Below are 26298 nucleotides of genomic sequence, written 5' to 3' on the forward strand. Positions count from 1 at the left end.
TGCTCCTGGGCCAGTCACCTCCTGAACCGCACACAGAGAGAAATCCCTCCTCGGAGCCTCGTGACCTGGGGCCGTGGGCTGGGACGCAGCCGCTGGGCACACGCCGGGCGAGCCCCTCTCGAGAGGGCTTGAGAGGCTGGGAGAACACCCGCCTGGAAGGGGAAGAGTCCAGCCCCACCCAGGAGCCTCCCGCCCGGGCCGCTGGCAGCTCATGCCCTGCGAAGGGGGTTTGGGGGGAACTAAACACCACCAGCCAGTCCCCCCCCCCCCCCCCCCCCCCGGCTCCCCGCCCCCGCCCCCGGCTCCCCACCCCCGCCCCTGCGCTGGCGTGACTATAGAACTAACTGCACGCTGTTAGGTGCCTCAGGTCCCGCCCTGGGAAGAAGTCAGCTTTGCTTTCTCACAGTTTAGTTAGTGTGTGTGTGTGGGGGGGGTGACTAAATAACCATAATTCAATGTAAGTTATCTATTAGAAAAATACAGGAAATTAGTAATGGTCCCTTCTTGCCTATCCCCATCAAGACGGGTTAAAATATTGATAATTTAACAAGGTAAGAATTGTGGGAGAAGGGGTATGGGGTGTTTTTCTTTCCTTTTTAAATGACTTTCAATTTCTGTTTGTACGGGCCGAAAACCTATTTTTTTTCCATAACCCAGGTTCTCACCGTGGCTAAACTGTTCCCGAAAATACCTTCCTGCAACAAGCACAGACACCACCTTCCCCATCGGAAAGGTTCAGGGCCTTCAATTCAAGAGACGGAAATAGTTCATCCTTTTTAAAACTGCTTGCTTTCAACCACAGAACATCTGTGAAGACATGTGAAAATAAAACACGGAAAGGTGTGCGGTTCCAACTAGGAAAAAAGATAATAGCTATCCATTGACAGCATTCCTACTTGCCACCAGGGATCACTGCTGGAGAGAAGGAAACAACCCAAGCCCCCAGACGCCTGCTGACGGGGTACAGGCCTGCGGGGACACAGGCTCAGGACTCACCGCCTCCGGGCAGGCCACAGGTCTGCCTTTGCCAAACAAGGCCGGAGGGCAGCCGCCTCAAAGGATTGGGACTACGACACCCAGCGTCATGTTTAGACTCAACCATTATTATCTCTGCAAGAGGGCGTGGTAGCCACAAACACAGCCCCAAATTTTCAGATCCTGCTGCGTTCCAAACCACTGCATGCCTATTCCACTTGTGGGCTAACTTCGTGGTTTCAATAAAATAGTGGGGCTGAGGGTAAATTGGGAATTAATTTGCATAACACATAGAGTTAGTGAGTCTAGACGAGCCCCCAACTTGACTCTGGCAAAACCACTAAAAAAAATTATGCAAGAACAGGCAAACTACCTCTCCCTCCCTGGGCCTCCTGACTTCTCTTACCAAAACAGCCAGACCAAGCAGCAAAGAGCTCTTCTCCATCTCCTGCCCCGGGGGAGGTACAGGGCTGCGAGAACGGCAGGGCCTGTTACTACACCTGCACCCCTGGGCCACATCTCAGTGCTTTCAAGCTCAGGGGCGACGGAAAACGTCCCCAAGCACCAGGGGAGCCGTTGAAACCTGCGCTGCACAAGACCGAGGATGCTGAAATCCTCTGGTACGTTTGAGGTTGGAACGCGCAAAGACGCCAGTTCTCTGGAGAAGCCGCTGCTTTGGTAGCCAAGGTTGACGGCGCCGGTGGCCTACCCAGCTCCAACCTGCAAGTCCCTGCACCGGCTTCTGGCCGCAGGTAGCCTTGTTCATGGCTGGATCAGGGGAGCTCAGCTCAAAAAGGTCGCCTTTCCCAAATGTCGGATTTCCGCGCAGCCGGGCATCGAAACCAAGGGGGAGGCTCTCGTTTTGCTCCTTGTCATGATGTTCGTCTCCAGTCTCTTTAATGGAACCCTAGCTCTCCTAATACCCAAAGGACCCATGTGGGGTTTTTTGTTTTTAACTTTATTATCTTTGAGGCCACAGGTTCCATCTTCCCAGGGAATGTCGTGACATTTTTCCAAGTTGGCCTTGGCTTAGGCGACCCCGTAGCCGCTCGCCAGCTCTGAGCCCTGGAGGGTTCACTTATCCGCACTGCTGTGCATGGGTCCTTGATCTACTTCCACCCATTCACCTCAGAGGCACCAGTCCTGGAAGCGAGTCTTCCCGGCATCCCCCGGCTCCACGTCCCTAGAAGGTCATGGCCATGGTGCAGTATTTCTTGGAACTAGAACACCCTGCTGTATCTTTGTAGTAGATGTTTCATCCTTTCTAAATCTAACCTCTTAAACCACCTTCACACCTGCTACATCTTTCTCAAATAGTTCCGACTGCTCCTTTACCACGTTTCTACCTAAGGAAAAAGCATAGCAAGAATAAACCCACACTCCTCCTCTCACGAGAAAGGCCCTCTGGATTTGGACGTACTTCTTTCTCCAGTCTTTTCTGGACAAATGGCCACAAGCGCTTTGTATTTGTCAGTCACAGGGGTGCTGATGCAAAGTACCAGAACTCTGTTGACTTCTATAAAGGGTATTTATTTGGGGTAGACGCTTTTAGTCACAAGGCCCTAAAGAGTCCAACTCAAGGTACCATAAGAGGTACTTTCTCACCCAGAGTCATTTGCCACATGTTGCACAAGATGGCGGGCGACATCTGTGAGGGCTCAGCCTTCCCCTTCCTCTTAAGGCTCCATGGTCCCAGCTTCTTCCAATCTCAGCTGTGGACTGGGATACGGCTCGTTTCACTCGCGAAGCTCATTTCTCTCTGGGATCAGCTGCAGCTGTAGGCTATCAGGCTCATTCGCTTCCTCTGCTGCGTTTAGGAGTTGTCTCTGTTCTTCTGTGTATTTACTTCCCAGGGCTCCAGCCACGTCATTTTCTCTGTGAGTCCCCACACACAAAGGAAGGGGGCAGGGACACAATGTCCTACTGATGTGGCGGAATCAAAGCCCTAAGCATAATTTAATCAAGTAACAGCGAAATCTCTGAATTTAATACAATCTAATATGCCCAGAGGAACAGACCCGTTTACAAATACAATCCAATATCTATTTCTGGAATTCATAAGCAAGACCAAACTGCCACAAGCGCCCCCCGGGCAGGCTTCAGGCCCTATTTAGGGCGACTTCCCGCTTGTGAAGTGTTTCCTCTGGAATGCAGCCCCCCAGCCACCCCCACGGCTGTATTTCTAGCTTTCCTGAAGTCTCTTTGGCAGCCCCCCTCCTGCAGGGGAAGGGCTCTCTCCTGCCGCTCCTTGGCCATGACCTTTGCGTTGCAGGGCTCTGTCGGACCCCCTGAAGTCAAAATTGCTCAAAGCAGGGGCTTGCTCATCACACTGGGCTTCGACATCTGGAGGGTGGCCTAAAACATAACATGCACCCAATGTTTGCAGCCTAAGCAATAAAAGCAGAATTATCACAGCTACAGCAAATAATTAGCAGGAAATGTATAAGACCACGGGCAAGATATACTTGCAACAGCAAAAGCACTCCTATGCAAAGGCATGACATTATTTAACATTTTCCTGAAAACTCAATAAACAGACACCGCTTTCCCCACATAAAACTGTACTGACACGCATTATTAAAGGAGTCCGTTAATGAACATCGGTAGTTCACCTAGGCTGGAATTGTTATACAAATTATCAATTCTTTAAAAACAGTCCAGAGAGGCCTCATTCTCAATCACACACACACACACACACACACACAAAGACCATTCTCACTGAAGGCAAGTTCACCAGAGTAAACTTGGAAAGTAGTTTTTCCTGCACTCATTTTGCTGAGTTAAGTAGCTGAAGGAGGAAAGGGAGAAAAGAAAGAAGAGAGTTTTTCTGGACACAACCACACAAGAATGTTGATGTCAGGGCGCCCAGCTGGAGGGAGGGGACCAAAAGATGTCACAATGACCCGAGATCCCCTCTCTTAGCAGGCTTGTAATGAAATGCACTAGAGGAGAGCAAACAAAAAATTCGAGTCTAAATGTCATTCTCTTAAAGCTTGGCGCTTGTTAGCACGCCTAGTAGGTGCATATTAAAATGTGGAGGGCCTAGATAAAGGGTATAAACGAGCACTGCGCAGGAAAGAGGCCGTGCTGTGTCTCCAGGACAACCTTCTAAACAGCTCGCCTAACATTTGTATCATCTTCTCCTAAGCATCTGAGTAATCTGAGGAAGTCAAAACAATATCCAACCTTCAACTACAGCAACAGGTGCAACTCTTCCACCCACAAAACCACCGTCCTAAATCATTCTAAACAGACGTCGTCTACAAATCAGAATTACCCCAGTGCATGCACCGGCTGCCCAGGAGGATTACAAACTACAGCACAATTCACTTGTCAATAAAACATATGCCCCACAACCAGAGAGAGTATCTGGATGGTAATTACTTTCAATCATTGAGCAAAAAGATCAAAATGAGGAGGAAGATACATCTGCCCAGAGCCCTGATCATTTCTGCAGAGATGACACAGTCCATTGCACTAACGTTTAAGCTACCCAAGACATAAATTTGAAGTATTTAATTTTGAGACCAACTATAGAACTGAAAACCTCAAAGCTCTGTTATAGCATGTCTGTAAAGAGGTAGTTTATTTCTGAAGTCACCACATTCACCAACTTTTGGCCCACTTAAACCTCGGTGGCAACGTTTACAGGAAGTAGCTAATCATTTCCCTTTCAACTGCCAAATCTTCGGAGTCATCAGGCAGTTGGGAACTTCAGGAATAGCGAGTTATTTCAGGACCCATAGGATTTCCAGCGATAATGAGCCGGGGAAACCACAGCACTTGGGCTCCTGCACTCGTTTTCCCTGTTCTTGGGAGTTTAAAAATAAGCCAGAAAAGGATTCTTCGTCTGGGTAGACCAATTTCCAAGGCGGAGTCTTGCCACAAGGAGTACTGATCACAGGGTTACAAGGCCCCCGGGCACGCCCGCCCCACAGAACCAGCTCTTTGCTCTTCCTCTGTGATCGCTCCACGCTGATCTGAGGGTTTCCTTTTTTTATTTTTGTCTTAAATCCTCCCGCCCTCCTTTTCAACCTCAGCGCAGTTCTAATAGAAGGCAACCACAATTCTTCTCAGGGTCATGGCATTTATTCTAGCTTTAATGCAGCTCCACAAATTCAGCTATTAACCATAATAAATCCTCAGCCACACCAGGGAGAAAAAGGCATATGACAAAAATAGAATCCTCCATTTAAAGTTTTCAAATGCATCCTCTACTCTGGCAGCAGGCGTGCCTCTGAATGCTCCATGCCGTGGTTTGAAATGTCTCTAGGGACGTCAGCTCACACAAAAGAGAGGCCGCATCGCAGGGCTGGGGTGCTTCCCCCACTCCCTTCCACGCTTTGAAAGCCAAATGTTTTTGTTTTTATGCCTGGAGGAAAAGTGACAGCAGGGGGCCTGTTCTGGGGGTGCAGGGTCTCCCTCTTTGCCTTGGCCACCATTAGTAAGTGGCTTGTCTTCTGGATATCGATGTAGAAAACTTGCTGCATGTCATAGAGGGAACAAAAAGTTTGCAAAACCTGCTCTCTAAGGTCAGGAAAGGAATCTGTCCCTCGACCTCCGCAGGGCAGTCAGGAATGTGAAAATTAAAGAAGCTAATAGGCAGGATCACACTCTCAATACCTTCTAAGAGAGGAGAAAGGAATTCCCGGCCTTGGCAGGGCTCAGCTGTTGGGTGTGTGGTTCCGAGCAAGCTAACTCTCCTCCGCACCGCCTCAGCTTCCCAGACAAGGCTCTCTGGGAGGCACCTTCTAGCTTTAACACGTCAGCGACTGCACCAGCCCTAGCCCTGCAGTACTACTTGGATTCCTTCATAGCTCCAATTCAGAGACTGTGGAAAAATAATACACCATTTAGAGGCCAGTGACTAAATACACCACTGCTCACGAATGGCCCTGGGAGAGAAGAGCTGCTCGTGGCTTCAGTAAGTCCTCCTTCCAAACAATCACAAAAGTTGGCTTCTTTAAGTAGGCCTACATACAATCCAGTCACAATTCTTTGTATTTCCATTATATCAGAAAAGAAAGCAAGCTTCACAATAGTCAACATCTCTGAGATTTTACAAGCAAAACATTGAGGAACTACATTAGGTGCCAAAAGAGTTTGATGTCACAAATATCAACCAAGACGCTTGTGTGGGGAGAGTGGGAAGAACGATAACCACAATTTTTTTTTTAAATAACAAATCAATTTTATTGATACATATTATTAAAGCATACATTTCATCCAAAGTGTACAATCAATGGTATTTGGTATAATCACATAGTTGTGCATTTATCACTTTATCATTCTTACAGCATTTTCATTACTTCAATAATAAAAGACAAACAAAATTCTTCACCTCTCCATTGCTCTGTTCCTCCCGCTATACACAGCTGCTACTTCTGACTATTCTTGCAGTTATTTACTTATTAAGCAGTTTAATTGAGATATATTCAGATACCACACAATCTATCTAAAGTATAGAAGCAATGGCTTTTAGTATAATCACAATGTTGTACCTTCATCATCACAAAGTTTCAGAACTATTTTATTACTAAAAATAATTTTTGAAACTTTTTTGAGTCTCGTCCCTTGAGTCACAGAAAAAAAATATTTTTTATCTTTACTTACAATCAATTTAAATTTTGTAGCTCTCCTATGTATAAATCAAGATACCCATTGAGCAACTTCCATGGGCCTAAGATGCAAGTGGGAATTAGAGCATTTCAACACGGACTGTTAAAAGGTCATGAGAATTCTAAGTACTGGGACATTAGTGGTTTTTTAAGAAATTCAAGGAAGAGGCAGAGATTCAGATTAGCTTAATCACATGCTATATAATTCCCATTTATGTTATTGAAGGTCAAATGTCACTTGTATTTGGCCAAAAATATTTAGTAGAGTAGAGTAGGTTTTGGTTCCTGGGCATTCTCTTCACCATTTCTTGACTTCTTTATAAGCAGATTATATGAAGAAAGATACAAAACTGAAGATCTGGGGAGGCAATTCCAACCATATGAAAAATGAATAAATATATTTAGTGTCAAAATATCAGGTGGCAGGAGGAGAGGGAAGGGAGAAGGCAATCTGTTGTCAGGGGAAGTGGTGAATGGTGAAACCAAAGCGTAAATGCTTAAGAGCTCTCTCTGCTTCCTAAGTGAAACAGGGCAGCAGATGGAAGAGGCCAAACTGAATCAGGGTGGGTCGTGATCCAACATGAGCAGAGGAAATTTGGATGTATACAGTAGGAGGGGTAGGAGGCAGAAGGAGCCAGATGGTGGGGCCAAGATTGAGTGATGGGCCCCGGCTCTCCAGAAAGCCATGGACCTCAGAGAAAGCACGAGCCTGCCGACACCTTGGTTTTGGACTCACGGCCTCCAGAGCTGTGAGACAATAAATCTCTGTTGTTTAAGTCAGCCAGCCTGAGGTATCTGGCATCGCAGCCCTGGCAAACCAAGACAGCTGACTTTACAAAGCAGTGTTTAAAATGTAACGTTTACACAAAAAGGGCTGGGTTGCCCAAATACAGTCACAATGCCATAACTGTAATGCAAACATTTTTTCAGCTGTACTAAGAAGAAAAGCCAACAGAATATAAACATGTAAAAAACATATTTCCATATTACAGTAATGTCCCATTTATCAAGAGACTGCTTTTATGAGAAAATCAACCACTCAACACCTGGCCAAGAAGCCAGCATGGCCTCCAGCCACCTGACATCAGGGCTCAGGAGCTCGCTCAACTTTGGATCGATGCTCCTGTGCTGAGCTGGGCTTCCCACACCACACAGGGGAGGTGACAGGAACACCAAATGAGAGGGCAGGGGCGGGGGCGCTCAGGGCCGCTAGCAAAGAGGGAAGAAGAGACGTTTCAGAACCCACCACCAGAGATGAAGGGAGTCCCCCGATGCCCAAGCCGAGGGGCTGATGAGGACTGGTGACGACTCCCGGGGACAACGAGGCATGGAGACCCGGTAAACTACTCTGTGCCTATCGGACATAGATGTGGCATTGCCCCATGGAAAGGGCTCGGAATAAAGTCCACGATGGGGATTCAAATCCAACTGACGCCAACCACTACCTACCTGGCTTCAGCAGTGTCAGGTCCCTGGCGTTGCTGTAACAAAGCTCCATGTACCGGGTGACTTAAAACAGCACACGTTGACGCCCTCCCCAACCCAGGCCTGGGAGGCCCTGCTCCCCACGAGGGTCCTGGGGGTGGGTTCCCCAGCCTCTTCAGCTTCTGGTGGCTGTGGCCGTCCCTGCATTCCTTGGCTGGTAGCTACAGCCCCTCAATACCTGCCCGTCTTCACCTGCCTCTCTGCAGGGCTAGTCTCCCAGTCCAGTTTGGCCTCATGTCAACTCATCAATTTATCAAAGGCCCAGTTGCCAAAGAAGTTTCCATTCATGGGACAAAAGTTAGGACTTGAACACGTCTACCTGGGGGACACCACTCAACCACTAACAGCGGTGAATGCCCCCCATCCTGCCCATCTCAAGAAGAAAATGAGCCATGGCGAGTCTTAAAGATTAAACGACACCCGGCATGGTGAGAGCTGTGGAAACCATGAACCGCAAACAGACCGGGTCTGCAGAGCACCCATTAGGGGCTGTCCGTGAAGGTCATCTGAATCCATCAGAATTATGACAGCTGAGGGAGGCAAGCGTCAGTAAATGAAAGGCATGCTCCTCCACCCTCTGCACAGGCTGACAGGAAGTCCAGATGACCACAATTTAGAAGCTATCCCAGATCCATCATCAGGTCTTTAACAATAAGTTTACATTTGAAAGAAAATGCTGCTTTCTTTCCAGTCCAGATGTGGGGGCCCTGCTACCTGCAGGCAAGAGGGTAACACTTAGAAAGAAAAGTTAAAGGGACTAAACGTCACCACTAATTTCCCCCTCTGGTCACTAAGCAGGAAGACAGGACAATCTGCAGCAGGGCAGAAACTGGAGAGGGGCCGGCAGGTGCAGGCACTTGGCCAGCGTCAGTGGCCTTGGTTCACCCAGCCACAGCTCAGCACACCCGCCAGCGTGGCCCTCATGCAGAGATGTGCTGCAGCTGGGGGTGCAGGGAACCCCCCCCCCCAAAAGACGTGCTCTGGTGGGCGAAAGCTCAGGTGCCAGGTGCAAGGCGGTTGTGGGCCAGGCGCTAGCCCGTGGCCTCAGCAGCCCTCCTGGCATTCGAGGCCCAGGCCCGTGTCGGTCAAGGGCAGGAGGTCAGCGGAGGCTCCGCCCCAGTTCATCACATTTCCAGGATGCTGTGGGGCAGCCTTTGTTACACGGCAAAATAAAACCTGGCAGGAAGACTCGTCATCTCTTTACAGCACCCTTTTGCCAGCTGAAGGCCATGACTTAACAAGGGGTCAAAAAATCAATTAAGTAGGTCAGGACTGAGATTTGGTTTAATAAAATAGAAGAGAAAACAGATTATGGCAGGCAGACCTAACGAGGGGAAGGCGTTTCAACAAGTTTTTGGTTCAGAATATAGATATCCTCCGTGTCTGTGTGTCAGATGTGCACACGCTGTGTAGCAGCGTCCAAAGTCAAGTGTCTCTATTACTCTGCACACTGGCAAAACTTCTGAAAGTAACTGATTTATAAAAACAACAACTCACTTCTCAGGCACTGAAAAGGAAGAAATTTTCACATCATAAGTCCACTATAGAAGATTCTTTCCCCCATTTCAAAAAAACATTTATTAAGATGAGTGATTCCACAAAACATGCCACGTCCATTCAAGAGAATATTAGCCAGCCGTAAAAAGCCGTAAAAAAAGGGGGTTCTGAGATCCCCACCTCTCTCCGGCCTGGTAATGCAGCCGTAGCCCATGAGAAGACCCAAGCAAGAGAAGGTGCCTCAAACTGGCCGATAACCCGAAAAGAACCTCGCCCCTTAGACAGAACAACGTCCAAAGACTCAGAGCAAGCACTGGGCCTGGAGAGCCAGCCAGAAAGAAAACTACAAAACATCTCTTTATGGTCTGAATATGTTGTGCTGATAAACTGGGCAACACAGTTACTCTAAGGTAGAAGTCAAAGTTCTTCTAACAGGAAGTCAAAGCATTGTGTGTACTTTCTATTGGTGAAAAAATAAGGCAAATAAATAATGATTTTGGCAGGAGATGTGGATTGTGGTTAATAATGTAAGTACAGGAATGTTTTTCAACTACAAGTTGTAAAGAATGTCGTGCTACATGGGAAAAATATAACACGTAATTTATAGACTATAGTTAAAACAACATTGTAATGTTTTTGTAGCAAAACTGATACTACATTAATGCTAAAGTTTAAAAAAGAATATGGGGTTTGGTTTTGTGAGACATGAATGTGATTAAGCGTTTTCTTCTCCATTTTCTTCATTAGTAAGGAGGCTTTGATTATGTATTTAAGTAATCTGTGCTCATCTGCGTATCTTTCTGAACACTAGTTGGAATTAGATGAGATAAAAGTGCCTGGACAGAACTTTTTAGGAATATGTTTCCATAACTTGTTGAGCTGCAATTTTCTGTTATTTTTTTTCCTAAACTTGAACTAAAGTTATTTTAAATAAATAAATAAATGGCAGGCAAAAGGACAAGGCAAGCAAGCCAAGCCCCAGCCACAACCACCCTCAAGGAAACTGTGCCAATTGTCCTTTGTGTGCTTTGTAAAGAAATCCTCGACCAATCAAGCCTTCAGCAGCGCACACCTGAGCTCAGGTAGGCATTCCGGTTTATCTCACACTGTAATCCAGACACACAAGAAACCCAGTTTCTACTTCAGCTGAGGTGCCTCTCATTACAAAGTTAAGGAGACTCTTGGGAGATGGAAGCAAGGGAACTTTGTAACAACAATAAAATATATTTGTCCTCACTTTCTCATTTAAAGTGTACTGAAAAGACAAAAGTCAAGTGATGCAGTTTATCAAAATCTACACTGCTTAGGGCTTTTACTTATAATTGGGTTTTCCTTAGAAAACGAGGATAGTACACTTGATTCAAACCTGACAATCAGCCTTTATCCTCGCTTCACGGCTTTTCCAACCACGTGCAGATATTTCACTTGGCTAGATCTAAAACACAAGCAGCAGAACCAGACGCTTGACTGAGTCCAGTGGACCACCAAGACTTAGGAATTGGGGGGCCGGAAGTGTCAACAAAGGGGAGCAGAAGAGGTAAGGGGGCTCCGGAGATTTCCACACCCTACCACTTCTCCCTCGTCCACCCCGCGGTCTCCTGCCCTCCTCCATCATCATTGTCCATTCCTTCCTGCCCCCAGCTCTAATTAGGGACACCCCACAGAGCAGAGCGCCTCAAAATTCATGCCACTTTGCCCTGAACTGGGAAGAGGCTCGCCCCTCTCTGTGGCTCTTTCAAGGGGCTGCTTCACACTTGGCTACAGGCACTCTCAAAACACGAGAACCCACGCTGTGCACCAGTGGGTGCTGGTGGGCGAAGCTCCGGCTGGGAAACGTGGCTCACAGATCTCCCTGGGGAGATGGCCTTGGACAGCTGCCCAACAATGTTTAAATACCAAAACGAGAAGGTTTCTGCCCTACCTGTGAGGGGTTCTAGCCAGAACTAAATAAATCCTTGCTGGTCCAATATCTGTGGTCACCAGTTGGTCTTCAAGTGTCAACCAGGAAACAACAGGGGCCACCCCGAGATGCTGAGCTCGATGTTAAAGAAAAGGGGTGCCCTGGGGCTAGGGGTGGAGGGGGTGGATCCCAGACATGTCACCGTATCCAGTTCCAGGTGCCACGCAGCCCCACCCGCAAACATCTGGGCACACCAGCAGCCTTGCAGCCACATTTATGATTATACGACAGGGGATGCCTCTACGCACCATCCTTGAGCAGGGAGGGTAGACGCGTAAAATAAAGACTAGCTACAGTTCATGAAGCTAGAAGAACGTGTAACTATTGCTTTGAAGATCACAGCTGCTGTCAGTACAGAACAAATCTTCGCAGCAGCTTTTCCTGGTGCGCTCTATAGAAGCACCTCCACCACACCTGGCCTAGTCTCAGCGACTCCAGCCCGAGCTGTCCCGCTGTCCGTCTACAGTCCTCCAGCCCTCCACACACCGTCACCAGCAGGTTTCCTTCAATATCAGACAACAAATCTTTGCTAGCTGTGTGCAAAGTGCAGGAACCGGATAAGCCATCGCTAGACTTCAAAGAGCTCCACATCCCGGACAGCTCTGAGGTTTATATCAAGTATCCTCAAACAGAGCCCTTGCCCTTAAACCTACAGTTCCTGAGTTCGAGACCCCAAAATGCCCCTGGTGTTTGCAGTGTCATCTCCCTTCCCCAAGGACTCCGTTTAGCCCCAGGGCAGGCAAAGTGCCCACCGACTGGTTGCTGGGTGGGTGAAGCTTACTCGCACGGGACTTGGGAAGGTTCAGTTTGCACGCGGCGAGTGTGCCGGAGAGAGAGGCTTTTGAATTTGGTTTGAAGCGCAGTTCATTGGAAATAGCACCCTGTGCCCACTCTGGGCAGGACGCTGTCTCGCCATATCTAAGTTTCTCTGCCTCGTTTCCAGTTCTCTGTGATGATTTGACCCTTCCTTGCTGATCAAACCAACACTTTTTTTAATTGAATACTTAAGATTATGCAGACAGTATTTTTAAATCTTTTTTTAAAGATACATAGATGAAAATAAATGTTACATTAAAAAATATAAGAGGTTCCCATATACCCCACTCCCCACAGCCCCCACTCCTCCCACATCAACATTAGTGTGGTACATTCATTGCATTTGATGAGTACATTTTGGAGCACAGCTACATGGCATGGAATATAGTTTACATTGTAGCTTAAACTCTCTGACAGTCCATTCAGTGGGTTATGGCAGGATATATAATGTCCTGCATCTGTCCCTGCAATATCATTCAGTACAACTCCAAGTCCCAAAAATCACACCTCCTTTTCCCGTCTCTGCCTTCAGCAACTCCCATGGCCACCATCTCCACATCAATGATATCATTTCTTCCATTGCCAGAGCCACAATAATTCTATAGTAGAATACCAGTAAGTCCACTCTAATCCATATTTTATTACTCCATCCTGAGGGCCCTGAGATGGCGACGTCCACTCCACCTCTAAATCGAGATGGGCTTAGATTCCACATGACTGATGGATGGGATTTTCCTGCTTGCGGTTGTTACTCTCTTGGTTCCTTGGAGTAGTGGTTGAAAATCCTCGCCTCCTTGTTAGCTGACCAGGGTAAGTCCAACGAACTGGTGAGTAGGTGTTGCAACCCTGCTGAGGCTCAGGGCCCAGCTGGCACATGGACAGTCCAGAAATTCAAGTCTCCTGAGCATACATTGAGCCCAACACCAACCACAGGTTCAGTAAAAGTGATAGAAGAGGCATGTGTAGAGAAGTCACATTGAGTCCAACTCCATCACACTCAGGAACACAAATTCAAAAGTAGGACCCACTGGCAAGGCAGTGAACTCCAGAGCCATTTGCCATGCCCTTAGGACCCTGGTGTCTCTGTAGCCCTCAGGAGCACCACTACCTGGAGCTGTATCTACTTTGGCTGTCTCTGAGATCCTGCTGAGATGTACATAAGCATGACCCCTCTGATGACCCCCCAACTCATTTTGAGGTATCTTAGAGATATAAACTCATTTGTCTTTACCATTTCCCCCTTTTATTCAAGGTCATTTTCTAGTTGCATAACCAGCTGGTGCTTGGTGGAAATCCCTCACTGCCAGGGAGGCTCATCCCCAGGAGTCATGTCCCATGCTGGGGGGAAGGTAATGCATTTATATGTTGAGTTTGGCTTACAGAGTGGCCACATGTGAGCAACATGGAGGCTCTCAGGAGGTATAACTCTTTGGTACCCTGCAGCTCTAGGCCTAGTTGAAATTTCAAGCACACAGACTTATTAGCATAGTCATCAGTATCAAGAGCCCACCATTGGACCATCCTTCTTCACTGGTCTTTGCCCCTGCACTTGGGAGATTGTTGCTGTTTCATTGGGGAATGTGTCAGAGCTCTCCAGGATAGGAACTCAGCACTCCCTGAATTGTGTAAAACTCAACCCACTATGTCATTACCTAACGAACACCTGAACATATCCATATACCCTATGTGCATGCCCTGGAGAACTCCCTCCCACCCATGCATCCCCCATCAATGACACCCCACCAATACTCCTCCCCTGCCATAGTTGAACCCCTCTGTGATCCAAAACACTTCAAAAATGAAGCCTAAGAGCAAGACGGTGGTGGAGTAAGGAGCTCCTAGAGTTGACTGCTGCTATAGGGCAGTTAACAAACACCCAGAGCTCTCTGGAGCTAGCTGAAGAACCTGTTTGGGGGCTCCAGGAGGCCAGAAGAGCATCCTGCAATGTCCTTGGGGGAATGGAAGGAGGAAACTGCCCACCTGCAGAGAAGACTCCTAAGTAGAGCGCTCCACATTGTACAGGCCGGTGACCATCCTCGACTGGAGGCACCAGCCACCTTGGGAGCTGTTCTGGGGCTGGAACTGAAAGGTCCACTTCCCCAAAATGGGGGAGGAAGAGAGAGTTGGGCACCAACTTCAGCTATAATGAGGAAATTCAATGGGCTACAATGTTCCTGAGAACACCTAAAGTTTGAGCCTGTCCAGGCCAAAAAGACGCTGGGAGCCACCATCTTAACTCCACGCCTGGCACAAGGGGAAGCGGGGTGGACTGAGAATCCCAGTGCTGGTGGGGACTGGCTTCTTCCCATCCAGATCATATTGCAGGTCTAGCCTAGGCCCCAGTGCCACCTCCAGCAGGGAGGAACCTGCCGGGACCTGCGCCAGCCTCTCCGGGAAATTACCGGCCAAGCCCCAGTCAAGCCTCGGTCAAGCCCTGGAGGCTGGTGATTGCGGCACAAGCTGCCCCAGGAGCTGCTCTGTGATGGGAATTGGAAGCTCCATTTCCCAGAAACAGGGGAGGAGGAGATGGTGGCTGCTGATTTATGCTACTGATTTGGACACGTGGCTGGCTAAGAGATAATCCTGGGAACAGCTGGGGTGAGAACCAGCCCAGGTCAGAAAGAGGCCAGTAGCTTGAGGGGAAACTGGACATTTTCTTTCCTGCAGATCAGCCTGCAGCCCACCTAGGCTTCAGCCCCACCTCTGGCAGGGAGGAGGCTGAGGGGTCCTGCACCAGCCTATACGGGTAACTGCAGGGAACTTTGGCTGGCATAGACTGAAAATCAAAAGTCAACCAGGGCAACTGCGGTCATCTTAAGTCCCGCATTGCACAGATTGTTGCCCACACCTGCAGCTCCATCCCTGCCCCAGGCAGGGGAGAAAGGGATGTGCAACTTCATCAGTCTCTCTGGGTAACTACAGTCTAGGCCTGCATGTGGATTATTCCACACAGCTGTGACTCTGTCCCTACCCCTGGCAAAGGAGAAACTTGGAAGAAGCTTCATTGGTCCCTGGTGTAATGAGGGCAGCTTGAGCCTTCCCGCTTACAGCACCAACTACATGCTTGGCTCTTACTGCACAACTAGCGAGGGAGAAATCATAGGAAGGCCTAAACTAAGAGAAAAACTGCATCCAGAAAAAATACTCTAGTAAGCCAGATGCGAAGACACCAAAAAAAATAACAATCCACACCAAGAAACAAGAAGCTATGGCCCAGTTAAAGGAACAAGATAAGCCTCAAGGTGACATAAAGGAGTTGAGACAACTAATCATAGATGTTCAAACAAATCTCCTTAATAAATTCAATGAGATGGCTAAAGAGATTAAGGATATTAAGAAGACATTGGATGAGCACAAAGAAGAATTTGAAAGTAGACATAGAATAATAGCAGATCTTATGGAAATGAAAGGTGAAATCAATGAAATTAAAAAACATTGGAATCATATAATAACAGATTTGAGGAGGCAGAAGAAAGGATTGGTAAGCTTGAAGAAATGGCCTCTGAAAGTGAACAAAGAAAAGAATAGATGAAGAAAGAATGGAAAAAATTGAACAAGTTCTCAGGGAACTAAATAACTGCAAAAGGCGTGCAAACATACGTGTCATGGGTGTCCCAGAGGGAGAAGAGAAGGGAAAAGGGGCAAAAGGAATATTTAAAGAAATAATGGTAGAAAATTTCCCAACCCTATTGAAGGACATAGATATCCATGTCCAAGAAGTACAATGTACTCCCATCTGAAAAAATCCAAATAGACCAACTCCAAGATACATACTCATCAGAATATCAAAGTCCAAAGAGAGAATTCTGAGAGTAGCAAGAGAAAAGCAATGCATAACATATAAGGGATATCCAATAAGATTAAGTGCTGATTTCTCACCAGAAACCATGGAGACAAGAAGACAGTGGTAAGATATATTTAAAATACTACAAGAGAAAAAAGTCCAGCCAAGAATCTTATATCCAGCAAGATTGTCTTTCAAACATGAGGGCGAAATCAGAATATTCACAGATAAACAGAAACTGAGAGAATTTCTAAGCAAAAGACTAGATTTTCAGGAAATACTAAAGGGTGTGCTAGAGCCTGAAAAGAAAAGACAGGAGAGAGGAACCTGCAAATGAAGATTATATCAATAAAAGTAACTAAAAGTGTCAAAAGAGTGGTGAAAATAAAATATAACAGATAAAACTCAAATAGGAATAAACTTAACTGATGATGTAAAGTACTTGTATTTAGAAAACTGCAACTCAGTGTTAAACGAATTTTTAAAAAGGCCTAAATAACTGGAGGAACATTCCATGCTCACGGATTGGAAGACTAAATATCATTAAGATGTCAGTTCTACTCAAATTGACATACAGATTTAATGCAATACTGATAAAAATTCCACCAGCATTAAAGAAAAAATTGAAAACACGATCATTAAATCTATTTGGAAAGGTAAGAAGTCCTGAATAGCCAGAAACATCATAAAAAGGAAAGGTGAACCCTCATCTCCAGACTTAAAAATCATAATACCTATAGTGGTAAAAACAACATGGTACCAGCCTAAAGACAGACACATCAGACCAAAGGAACCAAATTTATGGTTCAGAAACAGACCCTCATAGGTATGGTCAAGTGATTTTTGACTAGCCTGTCAAACTCACACACAACTCAGGCAGAACAATCCATTCAACAAATGGTGTTGAAAGAATTGGACATTCATAGCTGAAAGAAGGAAAGAGCACCCCTATCTCACACCTTGTGACTAACTCAAAATGGATCAAAAACCTAAAAATAAAAGAACCATAAAACATCTAGAAGAAATTATTGGAAAATATCTTCAAGACCTGATGGTGGATTCTTAAAGGAAATAAGAGAAGGACTGGGTGTACTACTGATGTTTAATGTATGTAGAAGTTTTAATTAGCTTTACTGTAAAATTGTGGAAATGTATAGAGTGGATGGTAACACACAGTGAGTAACAGCTAGTTTATAAATGGGGATGTGACTGAAAATGGCAGTCTAGGTATGTAAATGCCAATTGACAGAATGCTTGAGAATAATCTAGGAACTGGATAGCACAGTAAACCAAGAGGTGGGTGAGAATTGTGGTTGATGGCACAGATGCAAGAGTGTCCTTTGTGAGCTAGAACAAATGTATATCACTACTGCAGGGTGCTGGGAATGTGGAGAAGCATGGGAAAATACAGCTAGAGTGACCTATGGACTCTGGTTAGTAGTAATAATATAATATTCTTGAAGCTATGCAAAAGATGTACTGTGTTGATACTGAGGCAGTATGGAAAATGTGAGCCAAATGTACACTATGGACAAAGCAATAATCAGATGATATTATTTTATCTGCAGCAAATGACACACCACATTGTGTTGATGGAAGGGTGTCATTTGGGAATTCTACACATGTGCATTATTGTTTTATAAGTTTACAACTTCTATCATAAAAAAATATATTTAAAATAAAATAATACGGTGGGTTGGGGGAAAAACACACCAAATGTAAGATAAGAACTATGATTAGTAGTAAGATTTTGGCAAGGTTCTTTCATAGTTTGTAACAAACGTCTCATGACAATGCAAGGTGTTGGTGGAGGGTTGATGTATGGGACACCTGAATGATGTTATGCATGTTTGCTTTGTAAGTTCACAACTTTTACTATACACTTAATTGTTTATGTATGTTCATATAAAAATGCTATAAAGATAATAATCGGATTGGTTAGGGGAAAAAAACTTGGTTTAGTAGTAATATTCTGACAATGTTCTTTAATCATTAGTTTAAGTTTTAAAAACAATGCAAGTTATTGGTGGTAGGGTGAGATGTCATATATGTTTGTTTCACGTTATATATGTTTGTTTTATAAGTTCACAACTATTATACACTTATATTGTTTATGTATGTTTATGTATGAGTGATATATTTCAATAAATTTTAAAAAATGAAGCCTACTATATTGCCAAATTCAATTAATAGTCAAATGAAATAGTAATGATAAGTTTAAAGGTTAGAAATAAAATACATAATAACTTAGAAAAACTGAAATAAAGTGAAAAATAACTTGGGGTCTTAAAAAAATGAAAAGTATCATAAAAATTTTTTGATGTTTTGCCTTTTATCACTGTAATAGGTGTTGCCCTGTATATACAGTGGTGAGGCAATCTCTTCCATTTCTTCCTCAGGCAGACAGTATTTCTTAAATGAGTTAATGCATATAAAATGCTATTTATCTTGTCTAGCCAGCATAAGCACCCAATAAATCCTAGGTATTTTAATACTTATGGGTTAGTAGATTTAGATGCAACTTTCAATTTCATATTTTAATCATTTCACTATTTAACCGAAAAACAGGTATAAATTCCTTGCAGGACTGTATAAAGGAAATGACAGCTTCTACTTGATTTCCTACATTAGCTGAGTCCTTCAAAGCATACATTTTCTATACTGAAAAATTCTACACAGTAATATATTCCATACTACGGTAAAGACATTTTTTCTCAATTGACTGTTGATAGCAAAGAGATTGCCACCCCTAAGGCCAGCACCATTAAATGAAACCAGTTTGTGGGCTGATACACCTACAAAACACTTTCACATGCACTCGATTCAGTAAGCGAGCTGTACCTGGAACTAACAGTGTGACGTGTAGACGTCAGCCCATTTTATAGCTATGAAAAACCCCAGGTCCCAGCAACCTGCAGCTCATGCCAGGCCTTTCATTCATTCCTTCAATCTTTCAACTAAAGTTTATCAAACACCTAGTCTGTGCCCAACGCTGCTCTTTTGGTTGAGGAAGCACCCAACAGACAAAAATCTCGGCTCTCTCCGAGTGTGAGGTCTGGTTAAGGGAGGCAGACAATACCCCAAATAAACACCTAAGCCGTGGCGCACGTCAGGCGGTGGTGAGTGCTTTTCAGGCAAAAGAGCCGGGCTCGAAAGGTCAGGATGAGGACAGAGGTCCAGTCTTAACAGGCACTGAGGTGACATTTTGCAACAGCCTGAAAGAGGTGAGAGGCTGGGGAAGTGCACAGCTGGGGATCTGGGCAGAAGGCAAGTTCTAGAAGAGCGAGAGGCCTCGCCTTACAGAGCCCTGCAGCGTAGCTGTCCCTGGTGGAAAACCACCGAAGAAGTGGAGCGGAGAGGTAGGGCGGACAGGCTTTGGCAGGGTGTCACTGGGTCGCTCAGGCTGCTGAGTGATCAGCCCACAGGGGAGCAGGGTGGAAGTGGGGAGCCCTCTGAAGAAGCTGCAACAGCATCTCCCCACCCCACAGGCCTGGTCTGCTCCAACCCCACGCCTCACCTAAGGTCACTCTCCCAGCGGTCAAAACGGCCAGGACCAAACTATTTACCAAGCATTTTGTACACGCAGCTTTGCGTGGAGCCACGAACGGGGCCAGCTTTCCTGCTGTACCCTAAAGGTTCCGAGCTGGGGGCACCTGGAGACGCTGCTGGCCGGCATTGTGGACAGAGCCAGGCATATACTGCCACCACGCTTCCCGCCAAATGCAGTCTCTCCCCCACATGCCAACTGAGCCAGCGCCCAAGTCCCGCGCACCCAGCAACCAACTGACGGGCTCTGTGCCTGCCGTGGGGATAAGAAAAGAGTTGGTCTCTGTCCTGAAAGTGTTCACCGTCTCCTTTGAGGCACAGTCGAGTGCACAACTAAGTATAATCCAGGGGTGATCAGTGAAATTACAAACGTAAGGAGAATTGAGAACCGGGAATCACCAGCTGTCGGCACCAGGGCAGGCCCCCGGAGTTTAAGGGCTCTGGAAGGTTAAGGAGGAAGTCAGCAGGCAGGAGCCTGGCGCATCCCAGGAGAGGGAGTGGGAGACGCCAAGCCCTCCAGCGGGAAGGAGCAAGGAGCGTGGCTGCTGCTTCCGGAGCCTGGGGAGTTGGGGGTGCAGAAGGCCCAGCCGTGGGGGTTGCAGGGTTCCCACCAGGCTAAGAGGCACGGATGTCATTCTGCTGGCAACGGGGCTTCAGAAGAGTGGCCCAGTTACACGGGTATTTTAGGACGATCACTCTAGCAACAGGATTTACTCAAGGATGGAGCAAAGCGGGGCAAGAGAGGAGAGAGTAAGAGAGGGCCAAACACTGCACAGAAGTCCAGGTGGAGACCGCTGGGGGCCTGGACTCAGGACGGGCAGGATGGTGCAAAGGTGACCGACTTCCAGACGAGAACACTGAGGAGGACGGGACTTAAAGGAAGGGTTTGATAGGAACTACTGCAGTCAAAAACCCCCCAAGTAACTTTGATTGAATAGAAAATACTGATTTTTAAGAACCTGAAATTCCATGAAAATATTACACACTCTGTAACAGTAGCAAGAAAATCCTACTTAACGTGCAGGATATTTTTTAAGTTACTTTAAAAATTAACACTGCTTTAAAGGAAGAACAATTTCAAAAAAAGTTCAGAGAACATTTTATTTAAATGAAAAGCACGTATATTCAGTTCTGAAACCCAGCCCTGACAATGAGTTACTTCTTTCCTCACTCTATGATAGCTATTTCTGGTAACCTAAATAAGTGTCTAATTTGCAACGCAAATTCAGTCTTTTTAAATAGGTACATAAAAGGATGGTTATAAGATAAAACATTATTTCAATAGATCTTCATCAATTGAATTAGCAAATAAAGTTACTTTTGGAGGAATAAAAGACAGGCAACAGGAATTCCCAGCTTCTAGAGATAAAAATAACCAAGGATCAAAAAAGGGCAATCTCAATGAACCAGTTAAAGTACTAAGTGGCACTCACTGTTTGTCTCATTCAAGTAAGACTTTAAATGTAACATCTTCTTGTCCCCTTTTATTAAGACACCAAGATAAACTTCATTTACCCATTTTCCCAGTATATGTAGAGCAAATATTACCTATTAATTTAGTTTTACTCTCAAATTCTGGATGCCATGTTGACAATATTTGCCAATATCTTTTAGATCTCAAGGCCATAAACTATTAAGTCCTGCAACTTTAAAAATTTTATTACATAAAAGAAATCACTGCTACTTACATAGAAATTTGGCCTTCCTGCTTCCAAACCATTTTTCTTCATTGTAACATCTGAAGTCACCACCGACTGAATTAGGAACAAGGGAACCTGTTTTCTGTAAATATGTTATTGGGGGTATATTTGCCTGTGAGTGTGACTAAATACAGCTTGGGATTACCTGGTGTAGGGTTATTTGTGACCTTGATCCCTTGTGAGGCCATGCCTTGGCCACTTTGTAGACCCTGGAAGGGGAGGAGACTGAAATTCAGGTGGTTCAAATGTGATCGTGTTAGTAGCACGTATAGCGGGTCCAGGAGAGAATGAGAGCCCATACCTGTCACTAACCCTCTATCTGCACACCTGCCAACAGCCAGATAATCAATCACACCTCTCCCAGAGGAATGGAGAGCTAGGGTACCACTAAACCGCTCTGTTCAATGAGAGAAGACCCCACTATTATCCCACCTCTTCCGGGTGACAAGAAAAGGGTAAACGAGCAAGCTGGGGGAGGTACAGAATAAACGCGACTAGCCATTAGTTTCCCTCGAAAGTACTTCCACAGCGCTGGAAAAGAAGCAGGTGCTCATTAAACATGCTCCCAGCCAGAAGAATGTACAATGCATGGACGTTTCCAGATAAAATACCTGGCTAGAAGACGTTCTCACCTAAGCCATCCACTCAAAACCTTTTCACAATTGCCTCGTACTTTTTCTTTAATTCCCGCTTTCTCCTCTTAAATATGAACTCCATAAACGATTGAGTCCCGCCCCTGCCTCCTCACGCACTGCTCAGGAAGCATTCCTTCAGTAAAACGCTCTCACAACTCGAAACCCCACACGTTGTCTCATCTACCACCGCATTCCCCTTGTTAGTACACAGGTTCATGTACATATAGTACATAGTACATAAGCTCATGATTCGTTGAATTTAATATCAGACATAATGATTCACACCCTTGATTTTTATAGCTAATTAAGGTAAAACATCACAGCTACTGCCCTAAGACTATAAGCACTTACCACTGCTGTTACTGGATTCACTCTTATCTTTCTGAGTACAAATGTCACAAGAGACTTGAAAGATGCCGTGTAACAAAACCGTGCAGTGTAAGAAACAAAAGCCTAAAGGTGCTTATTTGTGATTTGGGGAGGAACATAGCAGCATGTACTTCCAGTTACTTTTTAAGTTCAGGAAAGGTCTTCTAATGGGAAAAGTAGGCTAATTAGCATTAAAGTATTTCATTTTACAAAAAGTTTCTCCAAAGAAGTCTCAAGCCCTGCACGCTCTGTCCTTAGCTTTGTGGATAGGTGACAAACTTAAATCCTAAAGCCTGTGTTTGTGTACTGACAGATCTCCATAAGGGTAAGCAGGTTAAAAACCATATCGTGATGTTCCTGATAAGCCATCCAACACAGAAATTCACGATAAAAAGAACTTCTAAAACAGAACTTGAAAGAAATGTTACACAAAATGAATGTATGACTTCCGTGGCCTCAAATCCACGCTGACAGTAGGGACTCCAGCTGCTCGCTGGAGAAAGCCAGGAGGCTGCAGATGGCGAGCCCACTGAGAGCTGGGTGCGAGGTGGCCAGGCCAAGCTAGCACCGCCTTCCTGTAGCTGTCACTACGGGAGAGTAGTGTGTCTACGTCAAAGTAAGGGGTGGAGAAAGTGTACTAGGGTGCAAATGGCCCGGACACAGGCCTCCACACAATCCCAGCAGACAATGCCAATGTGTCACCAGTGCCTTTTTATTCTTTGCAAACAAATCCTAACACGGACACTGGGGTGTTCTCAGTGTTGACTGATAATCCTTGCTAGAGTTTCAGCTCATTTGATGGCTTACAGAACAACTCCAACCCTGCCTACTTTTGATTTTCCTCCTTTTTATCTATAAGTGTAATTTCTCAAAAGGAAAGAATTATGTGGAATAAAGGGAAACTGTTATGACATGCCCCTGAGACAAGATGTCAAAAGATGTCAAAGCTGGGAGCCAATCTGCTTCAGTAATACATGGGAACATAGACTATAATACAACGAATCTTGATCCAGAAGACAGCTTTTTTCGGATCTGCCCCACAGCTCCACACATCAATAACGATACTGCCTGCGCCCGGGTATTTCTAAGAACCATATAGATTTAACCTTGCGGTGTGCCTCCACTCATCTTTACCAGGCTTCCGCGTCTGTGTCACATTAAGGGATAAAGGCAGGGTCCTTTGTGTTGTTACATGAACGCGCCCTCCCCTCCCATCCCAAGTGGCCTCTGTTCCTTATAATGACTTCTTCATTTCCCACAAGTCCAACGCACAGGATTTGCTTCATTTCCCAACAAAAACAACGTGCACAAATTCAGTCTCTCGATGTTAATTTAGACCAAGGATCAACGATAGAAATCCTAACAACACATGCTCACATGTATACAATCTTTAACAAAAACTCGAGGGCGGTAGGTTTAATGCAAAACAACAAGCCCAAAAAGTCACCTTGGGCAAAGGCCAAAGGAATCAAAACTACCCCCCTCCTGCCACGGCAGCCCCGCTGTACCCGCCCTTCAAACATTGCAGCCTAATCACTGACTCAAACCACAGCATAGTCCTGATTTAGAAGAGTAAAGTTTATGGACTTAGTAAACTACACAACTCCAGCCAGAAAAGCACAAATGTTTTTTCTGTGCCCGGCATTCAAATAGCATCTGACCTAAAAAAATAAAAATAAAAAAAAAACACAAAACCCCTGCATTTTTAAGCTCAGTATCAGCAGGCCACCACCACATAATAAACAACTGACATCTTCAAACAGCATGAACTGACTCTTGTCGCGGGGCAGTGTAACAGACAAGAACAAACGGTTTAACGCCCATTACCCGTGAAGCAGGGCTGCGCTTAATTCCCAGTCCAGGGAATCTAGCCATCACCTAGATTTGACTTCGTCTATTTTCTCAACATTTCAGCAGGTGGGTTTTCCAAGAGAGCGGAGAGCACGTCCCTGCGAGAGCCTAGGGGAGTTTCTCTTGGCATGGGCAGGAGGTGATAAGCGGGGAGGACATGGTCAGGGGGACCACCAGGGCTACGTCCCTTTGTAATTCTGGAAAAGCGCCCCCCCGCCAGGCTCTGCCACGCCACCAAATGGAGAAACCATTTTAGAGCTTAACCGTTCTGTCCCTGCAGACAACAGGGCTAAGGGGAAGAACTCAATAACTCCAGATACCGAATAGGGTGTCAGGAAATAGGGAAACAGTTTTCTGTCTCCCAGCAGGCCTGGGGTTTTTCTTCACCTTCGGAGGGGGCAAAACTTTCTAACCCCGTGACCAGAGGCCAGCCCTGGTCTGAAATGGGACTTGATCAAAATCCAAAAAGGCCGTTTGACCATGACATCCAGGGCCAGCCCCTGCTGTGCTCGGGACCCCAACGGCACATCCCGGTGCCTTGTTCAATTCAGGGTTCAAGGAGCTGGCCAGGCTTCAGGGGAGAAAGACGCCCCGCTCCCCCAGTCTTCCCAAGGCACTGCTTCAGGAACCTCAGTGGCCCCAGCCCACATGCTGCAGGAGCAGAAGATCCTCTCTGCTGAGGACAAATACCTTCTACGTTATCTTTCCTACACAGAGACCCACGCAAGCTGACCCGAGTTCACGAGCAACTGCCACTTTAGACACGCCAACAAATGAATGGCCCCGGGCTCCAAAAGAAAACCAAAAGAGTTAGAAAGGAAGGAAACTCCTAAGGGAGACAGGATTCCCGAATGAAACCTACAACGGGAACCAGGCAGTCTACAGAGCGAACTTGTAAACGGGGTTTAAAAAGCCAACGTCACCTTTGCGCGGCTGGGAGCGGTATGTCCAGTCCTCGTAGTCGCCGGCCACCTGCTGCCCGCAGATGGCGAGCTCCCCGTCGCTGCGGAACAGCCTCTTTGTCTGCCTGGACAGGGAGGAGAAACTTATCCAGCTCACGGCCCGCGCAAGGGCGCCGGGATGGGGCTTGCGTCGGAAGGAGCCCGAGGAGCCTTCCCTTTTCATCTTCTGTCGCCTCAAAAGAGACCCCAGACAAAGGTCAGCAGAGCAAGCCCCGGGCTGGTCTCCTAAGCGGCCCCGGGCTGCGCCTTGCCACGCACCCACAGCCCCCGCGGAGCCGGCAGGGCGCTCTGCAGAGAGCCCGCCTCTGTGCCATTCAGTTTAAAAGAGAGGGAGGCATTCGGGGTGGAAAAGGACGGTTTGGCTTTTCTTTTTTTAAGCAAATCCTTGTTACACCGCAGCACTGGTTTTCTAGATGAGGGCTACCCCACAGGCAAGAAAATTAAGTCAAAGGGCACCCTACAAAAGGCAGCCAGGCGCTGGGTTCCGGGGCGCCTGGCGGGAGTTGGCCAAGGGCAGGACGCGGGCTTCCCCACGCCGGGGCGCAGAGCCCTCCGCGGCGCGGGGCATCTTTCCCCGGAGGCACCCCGCCAGCCCCGCGCAGCAGAGCGCAGGGCTCCTCGCCGCCGCCCGCAGGGAGCGCACCCGCACAGCTCTCGGCCCGCGATCACGCGTCTGGCCCCCGCCCCGGGCAGCGCGCGCTGCTCCCCCGCCCACCGGCCCTCCCGGCCGTCTGAGAACCCCGAGCGACCCACAGACAATAAACGGGCTGCGCGGCCGGTGGCAGATGGCAGAGCAGCGCTCCTGCAAGGCCATAGGCTTTCCCGGGCCTCTGGGCGGCTCCCGGGAGCCCGAGCGCCCCGCCTCTCCTCTCGGAGGCTCTCCGAGGCGGCTCACGCTCCCGCAGGGCTGGGGAAGTGCAAGTCTGCGCTGAAGTCAGCCTCCTGGGGGGAAGAGCTCGACTGAGAACTGGCAGGTCTGTTTTGGAGACGGGGATTTTGAAGAGAGGTCGTGAGAGGGTCTACGTGGTTAGATACACATCCGGCATTCCTAGGTGGGTATAGGAAAGTCATAATCCAAGGGAATATACCTCCGAGGAGAG

At 46.7% G+C, this 26298-nt stretch overlaps 1 protein-coding gene across 1 annotated transcript in view; it reads right to left on the bottom strand.

Moving 5' to 3' along the window:
* Positions 1-25931, bottom strand: part of NHSL1 (NHS like 1) — a 146019-nt gene extending 120088 nt beyond the window's left edge. Inside the window, 1 exon segment of the mRNA XM_058307548.2 lies at positions 25160-25931. Within this exon segment, the coding sequence (XP_058163531.1) occupies positions 25160-25361 (202 nt within the window). The 5' untranslated portion in view covers positions 25362-25931.
* Positions 25932-26298: the final 367 nt, after the last annotated feature.

Source organism: Dasypus novemcinctus, chromosome 11, assembly GCF_030445035.2.
Source record: "Dasypus novemcinctus isolate mDasNov1 chromosome 11, mDasNov1.1.hap2, whole genome shotgun sequence".
Classification (NCBI taxonomy): domain Eukaryota; kingdom Metazoa; phylum Chordata; class Mammalia; order Cingulata; family Dasypodidae; genus Dasypus; species Dasypus novemcinctus.